The sequence below is a fragment of the Myotis nattereri genome (assembly GCF_964212035.1).
Source record: "Myotis nattereri genome assembly, chromosome: 10".
In the NCBI taxonomy this organism is placed as follows: domain Eukaryota; kingdom Metazoa; phylum Chordata; class Mammalia; order Chiroptera; family Vespertilionidae; genus Myotis; species Myotis nattereri.
This window is the reverse complement of record NC_138085.1, coordinates 71,371,527-71,390,935: the sequence shown is the minus strand read 5'-3', so window position 1 is coordinate 71,390,935 and position 19,409 is coordinate 71,371,527. Positions and strand designations below refer to the sequence as shown.

Genomic DNA, 19,409 nt, shown 5'->3' with positions numbered 1-19,409 from the left:
ATGGATGGATAAGTGAATGAATGAATGCAAGTCTCTGATTTTTTTCCTTCCAGTTTGTTCACATGTACAGTTTGCTAGGTACTATCTCCTGTGGGCTTCACAACTTCATAAACACTTGTATTATTTTACATTATTCCATGGCCCTGTCCCTAACATAGTTGGAATAACTGAGAGAAAAAATGTTGGGGCCTGGTAGCTGACTTAAGGTTTTCCCAGTGAGAAAAGGAGTCGCATTTTGCAATGATAAGGAACCAGAGGGACATGGCTCATTGGCTATCTATTGAAGCTAAAGTCAAGCTGTGAATTCCATGCGGAGAGAAAACTTATAGTATTTGGCCCAGCCGGCATGGGTGAGTAGTTGAGTGACAACCTATGAACCAGGAGGTCACAGTTCGATTCCCAGTCAGGGCACATGCCCAGGTTGTGGGGCTTGATCCCCAGTGTGGGGTGTGCAGGAGGCAGCCCTTCAATGATTCTCTCTTACCTTTGAAGTTTCTGTCTCTCTCTCCCTCTCCCTCTTCTCCGAAATCAATAGAAATAAAATAAATTTTAAAAAAACTTAAGAGTATTTGCAAATGGGGATCCACAAAGCTCATTATATGCCACAGTCACCAACAGTATGATTCAGAACAGTTCATTCATTTAAGCCATTGATTCCTTTCTAAGTCCCTGATATTATTTATTTTACCCATTTGGCTAAAATGAGCTACTCAGAAGCTGATATGGAAAATGCCCCAGGGCACAGCACTGAGTGATCCCTAAGGCTCTCACTTCATTGTGGACCAGCGCTTTAATGTCCAGTAGAGACCCTGGAGCTGTCTGTCAGCCACCGCTGCTATGGGTCTTGCAACTTAACCCAGCCCGTGACCAGGAAGTCATGATGCCCCATAGGGAGTAACAGCCTGCTTGTGCCTAGGTGGGACCAGTCTGCTAAGCAAGTTCAAACTCACCCCAAGACATTGGGGTAAATAAGTGTTTCCCTTCCCTGTAGTTTCCATCAAATTAGGCTTGGAGAGCTGTCCGATCCCTGACACAGAGCCCCTTACTTAGCCTGTCTTTGCCCTTAACACTTTCCTTGAGCTCCTACTATGTGCAAGACACATGTTTTGTATAAACTCACACTAAAGCACTTCAAAGGCAGAAAACAAGGACCCCCTCTTGTTCCAGCAGTTTAGCACCATTGAAGAAGTCTTGACATAAGTCCCTAAAATCAGAGAGCTTATGGGTTGGGCAGCCCTAGCTAATAATTAAGAGAAAGTTTGTGTTTCAGAATGGCCCCACTTGGTTAAGTTGTTGGGTTTCACAAAACAAAACTCCAAAGTTCCAAGTCTTTCTCCTGGGTGTAACTCTTCCTGTAAAGAAGGTAGTGTCCCCAATTCTCTACTCTTGCCTACCCTTGCCTTGCTATTCATCATATTTCCTCATCATTAGGATGGCCTTCAGATAAGAGGTCCCCTGTGAAGAAATCTTGATGAGTTAATGATGTGTTTATCAATTCCTTTCAAGGTGCTGCACAATTTGTACCAGATAATGCTTAGCTAATCATCCCACACAAACATAATCTTATCTCTAAATAGTTCTTTTCCCAAGGAGAGCAATTGATAAGGTGCTTGCTGTGTTTCCAGGCTGTATCTTTGTCATACATGATGATAATAACAAAGCTCAAATCAAGGTCTACAGATATTAAACCAATGATAAGTGTTGGACTCTATCTTAATAAAATCCCAGATAAGTCCAACTCCTCTCACCTAGACTTGGCTCATTTGGTTTCTTATTTCTTACAGGAAATCCTTTATAATAACCAATAGGAGAAACCCCCTCCCCTATCACACATAAATTATTCTGTCTACGTGTGTGTGTGTGTGTGTGTGTGTATACACACATATATGTATACATGCATGTGTATTTTCTGTCTGCTATAAATTTTGGAGACAGGAATGGTCAGTTTCAGCTGCCTCTTTATCAAATTATAATCTGATTTGGATGCAAATATATCCATTTCTTCCACATTTGTCACCCCAAAGGTTTCCCCTAACCTTTGCACTTCAGAGTGTTCACAAAATTCACTGTATTACACATTATGGCAGCAAGAATATAGTGATTAACTCTCATCAACAGGAGTTAAAAATCAACCTTCTAGACCAGCAGTTCTCAACCTGTGGGTCGCGACCCCTTTGGGGGTCGAACGACCCATTCACAGGGGTCGCCTAAGACCATCGGAAAACACATATATAATTACATATTGTTTTTGTGATTAATCACTATGCTTTAATTATGTTCAATTTATAACAATAAAAATACATCCTGCATATCAGATATTTACATTACGATTCATAATAGTAGCAAAATGACAGTTATGAAGTAGCAACGAAAATAATTTTGTGGTTGGGGGTCACCACAACATGAGGAACTGTATTAAAGGGCCGCGGCATTAGGAAGGTTGGGAACCACTGCTCTAGACTCTTTGTGGCCTTTTTTTACCCACAGCCTGGTTTCTTTGAGAAGAGGTCGTTTTGAAGTTCTTAGGCTCAACCCCGTTGGTGTCTGCTAATGTGTGCAGCTGGCTTTGTGATTTGATATTGTTCTTCTAACACATATCCTTGGGCACACCACAGACCAACTACATCAGAGACTCAGGGTGGGGACCAACCATCTGCGTTTTAACAAGCTCTCCAGATGGTTGGTGCGTGCTCACATTTGAGGGCCACGAACATATATATTCTGCTTACGCACATTCACAACGATGTATGTGTTAGTGTGCATGCTGCTGTGGGAAGAGTCAGGGGCTTGTACTTTTCCAAGGAGAGCAATTCCTCAGGGGGGGTAGCAGTTCCCCATCTGCAGACAGCATGGCAGTCAGGTAGACAAGATGTCTCCATGGAAGGAAACAAGACATTGTTTCCACTGAGTGTTAATGCAGCTTCCTCCACAGGTATAATGACACAGCCACGATTTGGATGTTGATGAGTGAAGTGGGCTATATGTAGTCCGGTTGCATCAAAAGCCTCTCTCATCTGTGTGTCACTGTATGTTTATAAAGTGACCTGCCAAAGAAGAGCTGTCGAGAGAGCCTCCTTGCACACAAGTTTCTGTTTATCCATTTTAAGCAATGGCTGCTGTAATGATGGGCTTCTTCCTTCTGGGAGTGGGCCCCTCCCTGGTCCCAATGCTGTTAGACTTTCCGAAGGCCTGAGGCTATTTGACAATGTAGCTCAGCCTTGCACCACTAGAGACGAGGGAGGCACATCTAAGAGGAACGTGGAGCTATGGCAAAGTCAGTGTGACTGTGGCACAAGGCACTCTAGGGGAACGGGAGATATTGGGGGTAGTGGAAGGTGAGCTTGTGATTTGAGAGGACAGAGCTACATATGACATAAAGAATCTTAGGTGTGGTCCCCAAAATGCACTTGGGCTCAGATGCCTACGGGTATAAGGTGAAGGGTAGATAAATATAGTGCAGGTATACCCGTGCAAGTTATTCTGTATACAGGGTTGGGCAAAAGTAGGTCTACACTTGTGAGTGTGCAAAACACAGATCTTATTCTTGTATTAGTATTTATTAATTATCATACTTTCCATAGGAACCCTGTATAGCAAAATTCATGTTTACCAGGCACAAAGGCCTGTGGCCCTAATCTACTTTTCAACATTATTTTTGTTAGTCTTCTCTACCCATCACTTAACCAAACCGTACAACTATCTGTTCTTCATAGGCACCACATCCATCCTTTATGCTTTCCAGCACCTGCCTGGCTCTCTCTCAAACTCATCTCATAATGTCCCGAGGCTCAGTTCAAACACCACCTTCTCCATGAAGCCTGCTCAGAACCTCCCTCCCCCCCATCACACCCCTAGGGGGTCAATCACTCCTCAGCTTCAGCACTTCCTATCACTTCATACCTCTCAGAGTGTTTACCAACCTATCAGTTATTATAACTATGGCTGTTCCCCGTCTCCTCCTTAGCCTGTGAGGTTCTTGAGGCCACCTAACTTTTCTGACCACTGTGTAGTCCCAGGGCACCCGGCCACGGCTTGGTGCTGAACATGTTTGTCATGTGAGTAGACAGCCGCTTAGCCAAGCACAGTATGTGCAACTCGAGAGGTAAAACATAGAGTCAGGCTGTAAAAACCAGTCTGGTGGTTCCTCAAAAAACTAAGCATAGTATAACCCAGCCATTCCACTCCTAGGTATATATCCGAAATAATGGAAAACAGGCTTTCAAATAAACACTTGTACAGGAATGTTCATAGCAGCGCTATTCACAGTCACCAGGAGGTGAAAACAAACCCAAATGTCCTTCAAATGATGGACGGATGGACAAACAAAATATGGTATGTCCATACAACAGAACATTATTCAGCCATGAAAAGGAACGCGGTACTGACACATGCTGTAACATGGGCAAACCTTGAAAACATTATGCAAAGTGGAAGAACCAGACACAACTGGCCGCATATTGTGCAATGCCATTTGTAGGAAATGTCCAGAAGAGGCAAATCCAGAGACAGGAAGCAGATTAGTGGTTGCCAGGAGCTGGGAGGAGGGAGAGATGGGGAGTGACTGCTAATGGGCACAGGTCTCCTTTGAGGGTAAAAGGTTTTGGAACTCGATAGAGGGGGCTGTTGAGCAACACTGTGAAAGTAGCACTAAATGCCACTGAATTGTTGACTCTAAAATGGTTGATTTTATGTTATATGAATTTCACCTTGATTTTAAAACATAGTGGTGTGAAAGCAGTTCCCCTCTTCACTGCAGAGAAACTGAGCTAATATTTTTAGCAGAATGATAGGAGACTTTACCCCGAATATGACCGGATCCTAGAAAAGATTAAGTCAGTGGTTCTCAACCTTGGCTGCACATTAGAATCACCTGGGAATCTTTTTAAAATCCTGATTTCTGGGCCTCACTCGCCCAGAAATCAGTATTTTAAAAAGATTCCCAGCCCTAGCCGGTGTGGGTCAGTGGATAGAGTGTCGGCCTGGGGACTGAAGGGTCCCAGGTTCGATTCCGGTCAATGGCATGTACCTTGGTTGCGGGTACCTCCCCAGTAGGGAGTGTGCAGGAGGCAGCTGATCAATGCTTCTCTCTCATCGATGTTTCTAACTCTCTATTCCTCTCCCTTCCTCTCTGTAAAAATCAATAAAATATATATTTTTAAAAAGATTCCCAGATGATTCTAATGTGCAGCCAAGGTTGAGAACCACGGGATTAAGTATTGGTCGTGAGTCCACCAGAGTTCCTTCCCTCGTCCCCGTGTCTGGGGCCACTACACGCCCTAAGGGTGATGCTCACCTGTGGCATCAGGTTTCCTCCAAAGACAGCGGGCTCCCCTCTGCAAGCTGGGCCACTCCAGCCCCGAGCCCCGAGCCCAGGTGCCCCGGGGAGGACCCGGCGTTCAGGCCCCGCCTGCTGCTGCTGACCCTCATGGCAAGGACGGCTCTGAATATCTGTCCCAGCTGAACTGCTGTGGAAAACTGGCTTTCTCTCCGTGTTCCTGGGAGATCGTCATTTGTTTGCAGAGGAGACAGGAACCCCGACCTTCCATTCACTCCCACTTGGTTCTCAGTTCACAGGCTGAAGCCGGCGGACATCAAGGTGATCGCAGCCCTGGGCGACTCCCTCACGGTGAGTTCCCCTGACGGTGGAGGGAAAGGGAAGGAGCAGGAAGGGCCTGGCCTGGGATCATGGGACGACCTGGAGAGAAAGCCTCACTCCTGGCTCTTAGGTGCTTCCATCTCGGGTCCTGATCGCCAGTCCCTCTACATCCCCGCACGCCCTGGGACCCCGCATTCCTTGCCCACCTGGTTTTCCCACCTGCACTCTACACTCACCCTTCTTCTCTCTACACTGGGACGAAGGAGAGAGCAGGAAGTGGGGGGTCCCGAAGGGAGCATCTGTGGCGGAAGTGACCCAGCCCAGGTCGTGCAGTGGAGCTGGACCAGGTCCCCCACCTGCGGAGTAGCCGCCCCTCAGAGACCTGGGGCTTTGTCTGTCCATGTGGCAAAGCTAAGGGAGGGGCAGAGAGATGGTGAGACAGGAGCAGTGCTGATGGGGGCCCCTCTCTGCAGCCTCTCCCGTGACACCCAGGCCCTACAAAGCGCTATCCCTGAAAAGCCAGCGCAGGTTCTCCCAGAGTCTGCGTGGGGGTCCCAGAGGTTCCCGGACAGAAGCTCCCATTCCACAGCGGCTCATTACCGCGCGGCCAGCTGCTGGTCCAGCTGAGTGTCCCCCAAAGGCCAGCGGGCACCTTCCCTGTCTGTGCTATTATCTCACTCGTTCTCCTCCACAAAACCCCCTGAAGTCCGACTCTCCTTAAACTTAACCAATGAAGACAGCAACGCTGGGAGAGGCCGAGAGTGTCCCCGGCCACTCGGCTTGTGAGTGCCGGACTGGGACCGGACCCCATCCCGCTACTACAGCCGCCGCCTCCTGACCCCTCAGTGGCCCTTCACCCCAGTGGCCTATGGCTAATACCCCCCAGGAAGGACGGGCAGGCTGGTTCTCAGCACTGCTTACCCCCCTCCACTGGCCAGGTGTGGCCTGATGTCACCTACCCGCCCCCCCCCCCCCCCCTTGAAGATGCTCTGGGAACAAGGAGTCATCAGGAATCCCAGCGCTGTTCAGGATTCCCTGGGGAGGCCGCACTGAGTGTGACACACCTGCAGGGGCAGAGGAATTGGGCACCAGAGCAGGGACCCTGGCGGGGGAGGGGGGGGGTAGGGAGGGGAAGGGGACGATGGGAGGGGGGTGCTCTCCTGGAGGCCCCTCCTCCCCAGGCTGCCTGGGAGGCCTTTGGCGTGCCCTTGGGCATGGCCTTGCTCAGCAATGGCAGCTTTAGGTGAGGGATGGACACCTGCAGAGACGGTCCGATGAGACGTTCTCTTTTAAGAGACCTTGCTCTTTCGTCAGCCGAGGGGTAGGCACACGGCCTTGCATTTGATGGCTACCCTTTCAGCCATCCGCGTGAGGCACAGTGATATAGAAGAACTGTGATATGCTTCCTTTGTGCCAGACTTCACAACTTTTTTTAAATGAAGAAAACAGGCCCCGACATGTGTCCTCTTGGAAAATGGACGCTGCGGCCTCATCCTCAAGCAGCTGGCTTGGTCCGGGCAGGGCTGCTCAGGGTGCGCCAAGCAGTGGGTGGCCAGGGGTCCCAGCAGGAGCCACCGCTCGGCTCTGGAACAGGAGCTGTGCGGACTCTGGGTCCGAGAGAGTGCCCCGGCGGTCCGGGCAGAGCAGGTGCGGGCCTCTGCCAGTGGACAGGGAGACTCACCACCCTGTTGCTCCCTTCAGGCAGGCAATGGGGCCGGAGCCAAGCCTGCGGACGTCTTGGACGTCTTGACTCAGTATCGAGGCCTGTCCTGGAGGTGAGTGTGGGGGTGGCAGGCCCTGAAGACCCCCCCAGGCAGGGCCGGGAGGACCCCCGGGCATTGTAGAAAACCACCTCGTACTTTTCATGAGAAACTTCTGAGTTTGATTCTAGGAAGGTATTCATCAGCTTTCCCAAACCACTGCATTTCCCAAAGCGGGGCCTGGGACCAGGAGGAGTTTGGGGGAGACACTGCGTAAACGTTTGGGGTGGAAAAGCTTCTCTGGCTTCCATTTCTCCCTGTGGGAACTAATCCCAGAAGGAGGCAGTGGGTCTTTGGAACCAGAGTGTGTCTGGAACCCTGGTTGCCCAGCTCTGTGCAACTTTGGGCAAGTTACTTGACCTCTCTGAGCTTGTCTCCTCCTCTTTAATGCGGGGATAATAATACTGCCTGAGCACTGTCGCGAGGATTAGAGAGAGCTGAAGCTCCCCAGCACAGTGCCTGGCACAAAGTAGGTATAAATGGCAGCTGGCATCCTTATTAAAGGGCCTTCGGTGTACAGATGAGGAAGCAAAGCTCGGAGAAGACAAGTAACCTGTCCAAGATCACACAGCCAGGTGGTAAAAGAGCGAGAAGTAGAGTAGATGCTTGTTGGCACCTAGCATGGTGGCTTCCCCCATTGCTTCTCATTCAGCAGGCTTGTTCCTGCCCTGGCTGTTATAAAATCCGAGGAACAGGGCCTGACCTCTGAGCCTTGAGCGCAAGAGAGCACAGGTGTGGGGGTTCCTCAGCCTGGAATCTGGCCTCCCTGGCACCAGCTGGTGTTGAATCCCTGGCATTGTTGCTCATGATGCTGCACAGAGTTAAACCCCACCCACTTTGAGAGCCTTTTAAATGTTCCCGGGCGTACTTGGCAGAGAAAGAAGGAATATGGAAAGCAGGGAATCCAATAAACTCTGGAATGTTGCATGTTTTCATGCCTAGAAACTTTTATTTCCCCAGAATTTTAGAAGTGCTCAGAAGCTGGGTTGCTCTCTAGATTCAGACACCCTTGGAAAACGGGTTTGCCCAAGCCCAAGGGAAAGAGAAGGATGAGGGCAACCCTTTTCACTGTGTTTTCAGTAACAATAGCAATGCCCCGCCAGTGGCTAGTGGGGCAGGACTGGAGGAGAAGGGAGGAGAAGGGGGGTGAAGGGGGTCCACTTGGAACCCTGCCCCCATGTCCACATTCCAAGTTAAAATCGACAAAGTCAGCCATGACCGTTTCTTGTTTAGATGTTCAGGTTTGTGGGGAGAGGGGAGAGGGGAGAGGCATTGCTGTATTCTGGTTTGTCTTTCAAGGTTTTTTACGGAAATCATCAGTAAAAGACAGGCTCCAAGCCCCCGGGGTGTTTCTCAAAAGGTGAAAGGTCTGTCTTGGTAGCGTCTGGGGTGTTTTGGCGTCGCTGGCTTTTTCAACCTTCATTTTCTTTTTTTATTCCCACAACAGCGTGGGCGGCGATGGGAACGTCAGCAGCATCACTACCCTGGCCAGTGAGTACTCGCTCCCCGAGGGGTTTCCGGGGGGTGTGCAGTCACCCTGCGCGTGTCTTTAGCGCCCCCTGGTGGCGGCCTCGGGCTTAGCAGAGGACTGGGCGGCAGGAGGCAGCCGCATGCGGCAGGGGGCGCTGCTTCCCCGATGTGGTCGCCTTGCTTTGCTTCTCGAGAGTGATAGAAGCTGGTAGTTTTTCTTTTCTTTTGAGAAATTGTACTATTTGTCCAAGGAAGAGAACACGAGAGAAAAAGAGCTCTCGGGCCAAATCTTAGTGCAAGTCATTGTTAAGAAATGATTCAAGAAAGAAGGAAAGGAAACCCATCTGTGCTATCTGTCATTCTGAGCAGAGCAGCTTTCTCTCAGGCACTGATCCGGGCTTGGGCTGCATTAGGCACCACTGCATGCAGACATGGCCTTCCTGTGTGCCGCTTTAGGAAACGCGTATTGCAGCGGTAATAGAGAGGTTACCTCGCTCAGGCTATGCGAACACAATCGCATTTGGAGCTTGAAGTTTTCTTTAAATTATTTCACCCGCAACCTGCTTGTGATGATGTGTTAAAGCCTGACTATATTCTCTGAAAACCTTGTCTTATTCATCTTTTTATTCCCCTTTGTGTGTGCACATCACTGTGCTTGTTCTTAAAGACACATGCAATAAATGTTAAAAGTGAATTTTTCCCCGTAAAACCTATAGCTAATAATTATACCTGAGAGGAATTTCATCGGTCCCGTTCTCATTTAATCTTCTTGTAATATAGCCCTTTGTAATCTATCTGTAGAAGCTAGGAAATTATTTGAGCTCTAGATCACTAAGAATCTGGTGATAGGGATTGCTTAATCTCCACATAGGCAGGGCTGATTGTGCTTCACAGTTGTTATCTGTTTTTGCTATTTATAAATCCTGTTGAATTTAAGTAGGTACAGTTCTATGGCACAGGGACTCCCTGTCTTCTTTATTTCTAGATCTATACACAAGAGCTATAAATAATCTCCCTATTGCTAGGAGATGGTTTGGGTGCTTTTGTAAGTGTGATTGACTGGCTATGAGCTGACCCAGCCTCTACAATAGTTTGCTGGGCTCTCTGATTACCATGGTATTATCATGGATCACATGATTGAAAATCAACAGGCTCAAGAGCTTTCACCAAAGTGACTTACAAAGGATTGAGACTATGTCACCCCTCTGGTGGACTCTCCTGACACAGTTAGCCTATGCGAAGGCCATTCAATAGGGGGGGAAATAGTCCTTTCAATATATGGTACTGGGACAACTGGACAGCTACATGCAAAGGATGACGTTAGACCCCTACCTCACACCATACACAAAAATCAACTCAAAATGAAATACAGGCCTAAATGTAAACGCTAAAACTAACTCTTAGAAGAAGATAGAGGAGCAAGTCTTCATGACTCTAGGTTAAACAAACCCTTTTTAGATATGGCACCAAAAGCACAAGTGACCAAAAAAAAGAAAAAATAAATATATTGGACAAAAATTAAACACGTTTGTGTTTCAAAGGGAAAAGACAGCCCAAAGAAAGTAAAAGACAACCCAAAGAGTGGGAGAAAATATTTGCAAGTTATATATTTGATAAGAAACTGTATCTAGACAATATAAAGAACTCTTATAACTTGGCAATAAAAAGACAACCCAATTAAAGATGGGCAAAGGCAACACTATGGACGTTTTTAATACCATTGAACTGTACACTTAAAAATGGTTAAGATGGTAAATTTTATGTTTATTTTACCACAATTTTAAAAAATGGGCAAAGGATTTTAATCCACATTTCTCAAAAAAAAAAAAAAGATATACAAGTGGCTAATAAGCATCTGAAAAGATACTCGATATCAGTGACTCTCAATGCAAATCAAACCACACCATTTCACATCCACCAGAATGGCTATAATAAAAATACAGCAAATAATAATAAGTATTTGTGAGGATGTGCAGAAACTGAAACCCTCATATACTGGAACATAAGATGGTACAACATCATTGGAAAAAGATCTGTAAGTTTTCCAAAAGATTTAACAGATATCCAGCAATTCTACTCCTAAGTATATACCCAAGAAAATTCGAGGCAAAACTTGTACATAAATGTTTGTAGCTGCATTATTTGCAATAGCCAAAAAAGTGGAAATATCCAGGTGTTCTTCAGCTCATGAATGAACAAATAAAATGTGGCCTGTCTGTACAATGGGATATTATTTGGTCATAGAAAGGGATGAAGTGTTGACACCTGCTATATCGTGGGTGAACATTGAAAACATTATACTAAATGAAAGAAGCCAGCCACAAAAGACCTATTGTATTGTATGATTCCTTTTATATGAAATGTCCAGAATAAGTACATTTGTATAGAGAGAAAATAGATTAATGGCTGCCGTAGGTTGGAGGAAATGGAGAGTGACTGGAGGGAGTGGAGGGTTTCAGTTTGGGGTGATGGGTACAGGGTTTCATTTTGGGGTGATGAAAATGGTCTAAGGTTGATTGTGGTCATGGATGCACAACTGTATGAATATACTGAAGCTATTGAACTGTATACTGTAAATGGTGTGTGAATTATCTCCATAAAGTTATATATTGGCGGGGGAGGAAAATGCATAAGAGAAGCACTACTCAGACTCACATTTATTCAACAATAATTCATTAAGTAGCTGCGTGTGCTGCCCAGGCTCTGCTTGGCCCTGAATACCCACTGGCGCTTATTAGAGGAATTTGAACATGGCTTTGTGGTCTCCTGAGCATGTCTCTTCCTTGTATTTCCAGATATCCTCCGGGAATTCAACCCTTCCCTGACGGGCTTTTCTGTTGGCACTGGGAAACAAGACAGCCCTGGGGCCTTCCTAAACCAGGCTGTGGCCGGAGCCCGAGCCGTGTGAGCAGGGGAGCCCGGGGGTGAACGCACAGGTCCTCTGGGGACCGCATTGGGGGCTTGGCTGAGACTGGGATATATGACAGCTGGGGAGGTTGGTCCAGGGGGAGGGCCTAAGGGTCAAAGCCTGGACGAGATGGGCTTTCTTGGGGTGTCCCTTGCTGTGGGACACAGAAAGCTGCTAGCCTACCTCCAACTCCACCCCAGGAATGAGTCACAGTTGATTCTGATGCCAGGTATATGCTTTGAGCAAATTCCTTTTCTCCTCTGTGAATCTCATGTCCACCTAAGACAGTGACCAGAGGAGGGTTCTCTCTAAGGTTCCATTTTTCTTATTTTATTCATCTTTCCTGCCGTCTTCTCCGTCCCTTCCTCAGACATGTTTTTCAGACATGCTTTCCGGGCTCTGGGCTTTGCAGGCCTATGCCAGGAAGGCACCCTGGAAAGAAACCTTAGCCATCGGAGTAACCCAAACAGAGTATGATTTCTTCCCCGCTTCCCCAGAGGCCTCGGGCTCCTCCGTGCCAGGAATCCATTTGCCCGCGCACATCCTGAGTTGTAGGGAAGAGTCAGAGGTTGTTATTCCCGTATCACAGAAATGGGAGCACAAAGAAGCCAAGCGGCCTGGACAGATGCATCGTCTCGATGGCATGGCCTGGTGGCTTTGTGCGGTGCAGGGTTGTCCCGGGTTTGATAATCACCCCTTACACCCGTACAGCAGTGCACCAGCCGCACGGTGCCTCTGCTTCTCTTGTTCCTGTGTTCCGTACGGTAACTGTGAGAGGGAGAAAGCAGAGGGTCAGAAACCCATGTTTTCCTAATGATGACACTGAGACTCAGAGAGGTCAGTGAATCACCCCAAGCTCTGGCCCCACATCTGATAACTTCGACGCACAAATGAGGAAATCGGGCCTCAAAGAGGTTACCTGGCTTACCCAGAACTCCTACCCAGGCTGACTGGTACCTAATCTATAGTGACTAAGACCAGGCCAGTTGGGCTAGTAGCTGGGAGAAGGAGGAAGACAGCTCATGTTTCCTGCTAGGCACTGTGCCAGGAACTTTATTGGTGATAATGGTGATGATGATGGTACAAATACTTCAGTGGATTCTGTAGCATATGGACGCTCACCATGTGCTGTTCTGAGTTCTCTGTGGGCCCCGTATTTAGTCTGCCCAGCAGCTCTGTGAAGAAGGTATGCTCACCACCCCTTCTTACAAAGGAAGGAACTGAGGGTGGGCGAGGTAAGCACTAGCCAAGGTCCCAGAGCTGGCCAGTGGTGGGACCAGCACTCAAACGCATGCTGCCTGGCACTCGTGAGGCTCTTCCTCCACGGGGCGGCTTTGACCATCTCGCTCACTGCTCCCAGTGACCCTCTAAGATTGGGGATTTGTCTCCATGTTTGCAGGTTTTTTGTTTTGTTGGTTTTTGGTTTTTTTTTAAACTAGGAACATAAGTCACATCTCTACAGTTAGCAAGAGGTAACTCAATGTCAAACCCAGATGTGTCTGGCTCAGCTACGTCACCTTGAGGGTGAGGGCCCTTTGAGGCTGAGGTCACGGCAAGAGCCATGCATGACGCGAAACGCTCACATGCAGCTCCGTTCGCCCTGAGTGAGCTTGGCTGTGGGGAGAGTGTAATCCAAGACGCCAATCAGGAGACAAGCCCACCCGCAGTCGCCGCCTCATCCGTGGAGTGTCCCGCTCATCCATAGACAGGACGCCCCACCCCACCCCCAGCTCTGAGACGGGCATGGCCTTCAGTCCAACTTTCCTGCTGTTTCTTTTATTCCTGCCCTCTGCCAAGTCCCCTCCCAGCCCAGCCTCACAGTCCCAGCTTCTTACATGACTTCTTCCTGGGTCTGCCCGCAGGGATTTGCCTGATCAGGCCAGGAGGCTGGTGGGCCTGATGAAGAATAACACGGTAAGTCTGGGGGAGGCGCCACCGGGGCCACTTGAGGTCAGACTTCCCAGAACAGGGCTTGGGCGGGGGAAATCCACGGAGACAGAGAGATTCGGTTTAGGGGGAGGACGTGGAAGTCCAGAAAGTCCACCTTTTGAAAAAAAAAAAAAAAAAACACCAATGATTTAGCAGCTACGACCTGTGACCTATGACCTCAGGACCCCAAAACCAAAGAGCAGGAACCGTCAGTGTCCTCTAAACCCTGTGCTGTGTGAGGACCCTCCCTGACAGAGTTCAGCATTTGCGTTTTCCTTGATTTGACCCTGGGGTGCGGCATTTACTGGTTTGTTTTCTGTTCATTTCAGAAGATAAATTTCCAGGAAGATTGGAAGGTTATAACCCTGTTTATAGGAGGCAATGACCTCTGTGATTTCTGCAATGATCCGGTAGGTCCCAGGCCCTTAACTCAACGCCTCCCCCACCCCCCCACCCCACCCCCAGGAACGGATTTCCATCCCAGGTGCCTGGAGCAGTGCCGTTGGGTTGGGACTTGGGGCTTGAGGTCTGGCATGGATCCAACCTGGGAATTACCCCCGACCAAGAGGGCATTTACTCCGGGACGAGATTTCAACAGGACGAGCAGCACCGCCGATGAGATAAATCCTGATCAGGTTTTCTGTCGAGGGAGCCTGATCCTGTCGTTCTAGAAACCAAGATAACATTCCAATGCTCCCAAAAAACCTGCCATCTCTTAACAGATCATTGTAAGTCAGCTCCTTTCTACAATGCTGAGCTGCCTCGCCATCTTCGCCTCAGTACTTCCACTTGTATGGGAAAGTTGATTTCCTAATGTAGGCACTTGGGCAAAGTTCAGAGCCCAGTCATTCTGGGCTGATGGGAAACCCAGGGGCCAGGCGGCTACCTTGTGGGTTCGGTGCTTCTTCCTGGACTCCCAGATTCTCTGAGCTCCAAGAAACCCCACAAGCCATCCTGGCCAGTCTCCACCCACAACAAAAATGCCTTTCGCAGAATCGAGTTGTTGAACATTTCCAGTGATGGGCAGCTTTTTAACTTGTAAGGTAGCCCTAACTAGTATCCTGAGTCGGTGTAAATTGCTTTACGGTGTTCCTTTGTGTTGAGCCCAAATCTACCTGGTGATGTCTGCCTATGCTGGGCAGGCCTCTTTATTTTAAGTAGGTTTTTTTTTTTTTTTTTTTACAAATAATACACACAGAAACCATATCAAAGTACAGAGAAAATAATATTCTCTGTAACCTATTTACAACATCTAGAGACGCCATTGTTAACGTTTTGATATGTGTCTAGCATTTTCTGTAAATATGGAGAAAATGCTTTCTTGTTTTCTAAAACTGGTATCAACCTGAAAATATTGTTTGGTAACCTGCTTTTTTTCAACAGCAACACATTAGGAAGATATTCGCATATCAGCGTTTAATTCTTAGTTGCCATATAGTAGCCCATAATATAGATTGGCCATAATTGGGTACTTAGCTTACGTTACTTCTAATTAGGCCTATTATAAATAACACCAGGATAAACAACCATCTTTATCTCCATCCACAACTATTTCCTGGTGTATATTCTGAGTAGTAAGCTCTCTAAGCAAAAAGATATGTATATTTCCCCCCATGTTTTATTATGAAAATTTCCAAACATGCTGAGAAGCTGAAAGATGGTGCAGTAAGTACCCATACACCCGCCACAGAGACTGTGCAGTTGTGAATATTGTGCCACGTTAACATATATCTATCCATCTCATTTTGGGGTGACCCTGCACATTTTTGAAGCTCTGTGTACATATTGCCAAATGGCTCCCAGAATGTTTATACCAATTATGCCTATTTCTCCCCATTCCAAACGGCAATGTATGTTATTTAATAACTGCTAATCTGATAAATGAAAAAATTGTATCATTTTCAAATTTTGCATTTATTTACGTTCTAGGTAGGAATACATTTTTATTTCCTTTGTTTGAATCTCTCCTTTAGATAAATTCTATATTATGCCTTTTGGCCATTTTCTGTTAAGGCATTTATCTTTATTGATTTACAAAAACCCCTTATATCAAGTATACTAACCCTTTTTCAAATATGTTGCCTATTTGTTGCCTCCCATTTAGCTTTGTTTACAGTGTTTTCTGATAAACAGGACTTTTTTTTTATTTCTAGTATCGTTTGCCTGGCACGTATTATATACCAGGCACGGTACTAGGAGCTAAGCAGACAAGTGAAAACACAGGCTCTGTCCTCAAGAAACTCACATCGTCAGGGGAGGGAGACACAGACAATTCACCATAACACGATGAGGAAACCCTGTGTGTGGTTCCGGTGATACACTGAAGGCAGGACTGCCCTCGGAATTTGGCAGGGGGTGGGAGGAGTGTCAGAGTTCACACAGAGTAGGAGATTTCCCAGCTGGCACTGAAGTCTAGGACATTTGTCAGGCAGAAAAGGGACCCGCTGATCAAAATTTAGGAAGTGGTGAGTCTTGCGGGTGACCCTGCTCCCCAGGCCCCTCCTTTCCTAGCATCAAAGTCACCGGGGTTGGGGTTTTCAAGCTATGGTGTAAGGGGCCCACAGCGGAGCCCTGGGGCTCTGGGGCCAATGGGGAGGTAGAATCATGGGCCCCCCACCACTTCCCTGCAACTTTGATCTGTTTGGTAGAGCAAGGCTTTTGGTTAGACTTCATTCAGATAGGATGCCACTGCTTTAAAAAGGTTTAAGAACCACATCGAGCCGAAACCGGTTTGGCTCAGTGGATAGAGCGTCGGCCTGCGGACTGAGGGGTCCCGGGTTCGATTCCGGTCAAGGGCATGTACCTGGGTTGCGGGCACACCCCCAGTGGGGAGTGTGCAGGAGGCAGCTGATCGATGTTTCTCTCCCATCGATGTTTCTAACTCTCTATCTCTCTCTCTTCCTCTCTGTAAAAAATCAATAAAATATATCTTTAAAAAAAAAAAAAAAAAAGAACCACATCGAAATCAAGAGAAATAACCACTAAAGTGTGTTTATGCTTGGGAGAGGGCTTCACGGGACCCTCTTCCCCTCCATTGTCTCCTCGAGTGATTTGACTGGGCTGTGGGTTCCCCGGCACGTGAGGCCGGGTGGGGAACCTTTTCTCTGCCAAGAGCCATTTGGATATTTATAACACCATTGGCAGGCCATACACAATTAGCAGCTTAAAAATTGGCCGGCTGTCTTTGGTCAAACATTTAATTAACTCACCCCTAATGCCTTGGCAGGACCAGACCAAATGATTTCTCGGGCCTTATATGGCCCTCGGACCGGACCTTCCCCACCCCTGCCTAAGCAGAAGAGGTCAGGGCAGAGGACCAGAGGATGTGCAAGCTGCAGGGGCTCTTGGAGGTCCTCTGCTCCAACACCCCAGTTTAGAGGGACCCGGAGATGGGCTGGGCCTTAGCGAAGTGGACCCAGAGCTTTCCATCGCTCCACACAGGAGAAAGGGTGCTTCCCGCGTAGAAGAAAGGGGTCCCGACCACGATCAGCCTGCGGGCTGTAGGGTTGGTATGGAGGCTGAGGGCCCCAAGGCAAACCTGTGTTCCCATGTTGCCCATTCTGGCTGAAATATAGGAAGGAGGGGAACCGAGAGAAGGAGCCGCCCTGGTCTGCGTAGAGATTGGGTGACGAATGGTCTTAGATGTTGCCTCTTCCTGCAGGCCCACTATTCCCCCCAGAACTTCACGGACAACATTGGGAAGGCTCTGGACATCCTCCACGCTGAGGTACCGGGTCCGGGTCACGGGCCTCTGAGCAGCTCAACCACAGTTCCCCTCGGGCCTCAGACTAGCCGGGAGGTGGCTCTGGCTTCGGGCTGAGGTGCCTTTTCCAGGTGCCTTTACCCGGAGACCAGCACCATGCTGTCAGTCCTGGTCCCAGCGGCCTGAACACATGGGTGTCGATGGGGAGGAGGAGGGAGAGGCGGGGATGAAGGAAGCGGATGGGGCCAGATGGAAGGCCGTGGACCTGACAGCCAACAGGGGGACTGCCCGGCCTCCAGCCTCTCAGGGACTGGTCTTGCCTTTGCTCAGGTGCCTCGGGCGTTTGTGAACCTGGTGAAGGTGCTGCAGATCGTCAACCTGAGGGAGCTGTACTATGAGAAGAAAGTCTACTGCCCCAGGCTGATCCTCCGGTGAGCTCCTACTCCTGTGCCTGAAAGGGCCATAGCACCCCAGCAGAAAGTGACTGATGAGTTAGGAAAGCCCAGGGCAGTGTGAGGAGTGCCAGGCCCGCCCCATTTTCTAACCTGACGAGGTCTAATGGAGGAGACTACTGACCCCAGTTTAGAGCTCAGCTCCCCTTGGAATACGCATTTGCAACCCAGCATGCTTCTGCTGTCATGGCAACTCAGGACACCCTCCACCCACCAAGGAGGGAAGAGTTGAGCGTGAGGCACGGAGGGGCCTGTGTGGGCCAGGCTCACTGGGCTCTGCGAGGGCCTACTTTTAAGTGTCTGCAGAGCTCCCCCCCACCCCCCCACCCCCCCACCCAGGGGCCCATCTCTAGGACAGAGGGAGCCTCTGTCTGGCATGGTGCTCCGGGCTGGGTGCTCACAAATGTAGGGTTGTTGTCACTCAGTGGAAGAGCGGGTGCTCCAATCAGAACCAAGAGGGTCCAGAGGACAGAGTCTTCCCCGGAGAACAGGCACCCTGGTCCTTGGAAGCCAAACAGAGGGGGTTCCCTCTCTGGTATCGCACGTCTGCGTGACCCTCGGGAACAAGATGTCCTTCTAACCCAAGCACAAACATTTCACTCAGCAGTGCTTCCCACAAGGCCTCCTCTGGACCATCAGCTGAGGTCATGGTGGCTCTGCCCATCCCCCACTGCTTCCAGCTCTGTACCCCCCTTCTCCCCCAAGCATATCACATGGTAATTATCCATGTGCCTCTCCCCCACAGCCCTGAACTCTGTGTCTGAGTCACTGCTAGCACAGCACAGGGGCTCAGCAGCTGCTGGCTGAATGGCTCAATGAATAATTCACAAGGGCCAGGTTTGCTCATTGAAATGAAAGGGGACTGGGCTGGTCCCCTGAAGATCCGTGCCAAACCTCACCTGGGGCCCAGACTGCGCAGGTCCCCCAGGAGGCCTGAGGGTGCTGAGAGCAGGAGGGCGGCTGCTGGATGACACACGCCTATTAACACAGCTGGTGCCAGTCGTGCTATTTTCAGCTGCTGACGCATCCGCTGGCTCCCACTTTCTCCAGTCCCTGGCCCACGTGGGGTTCCGTGTTTTCATTCCATTTCAGAGCAGCTCACCCAAGAGTCTCTCGCTGCCAATCACTGCAGGGCTTTCAGACAGTCAAAGCTGAAGGTTCAGAGGAGGCATTTGCCACGTTTGTTTTCAGATCTGACGGCCAAGTCACTGACTGTGGGTTAGACAGGCTCAAGGTCACCTTGTCCTGCCTCCTCTCCAGTGTGCTGCCTTCTCTGCTGTTCTGTTTCCGCGGTGGGGCTGGATCTAGACTGAGCTATCCACACTATTATCACCTTATCCCCCTGGACGAAAAGCCCAGATCAGAGCTACAGACTGGACAGAAGCAGTTTAACCAGGAATTAAGGTTCAGACCAGACAGACTGGAGTTCAAGTCCTAGCTCCTACCCTTTACACAGTTTTTTCAACTGTAAAATGGGGATAATGGTAATACAGCTTCTAGAAAAGCTCAAGAGAACCGAACAGGCTAATCCCCAGAAGACTCTTGGCACTGGAGCTATTCAATATGCGTTAGCCAGTATTAGGATCGTTAT

At 48.8% G+C, this 19,409-nt stretch overlaps 1 protein-coding gene across 1 annotated transcript in view; it reads left to right on the top strand.

Annotated features, from left to right (window-relative positions):
* Positions 1-19,409, top strand: part of PLB1 (phospholipase B1) — a gene marked incomplete at its 5' end in the record, with an annotated part of 112,904 nt that overhangs the window by 43,975 nt on the left and 49,520 nt on the right. The window contains 8 exons of the mRNA XM_081100655.1: positions 5,568-5,626; positions 7,298-7,371; positions 8,804-8,847; positions 11,622-11,730; positions 13,597-13,648; positions 13,993-14,073; positions 17,325-17,390; positions 17,697-17,797. Of these exons, the coding sequence (XP_080956781.1) occupies positions 5,568-5,626; positions 7,298-7,371; positions 8,804-8,847; positions 11,622-11,730; positions 13,597-13,648; positions 13,993-14,073; positions 17,325-17,390; positions 17,697-17,797 (586 nt within the window). The remainder of the gene's footprint in view (positions 1-5,567; positions 5,627-7,297; positions 7,372-8,803; positions 8,848-11,621; positions 11,731-13,596; positions 13,649-13,992; positions 14,074-17,324; positions 17,391-17,696; positions 17,798-19,409) is intronic.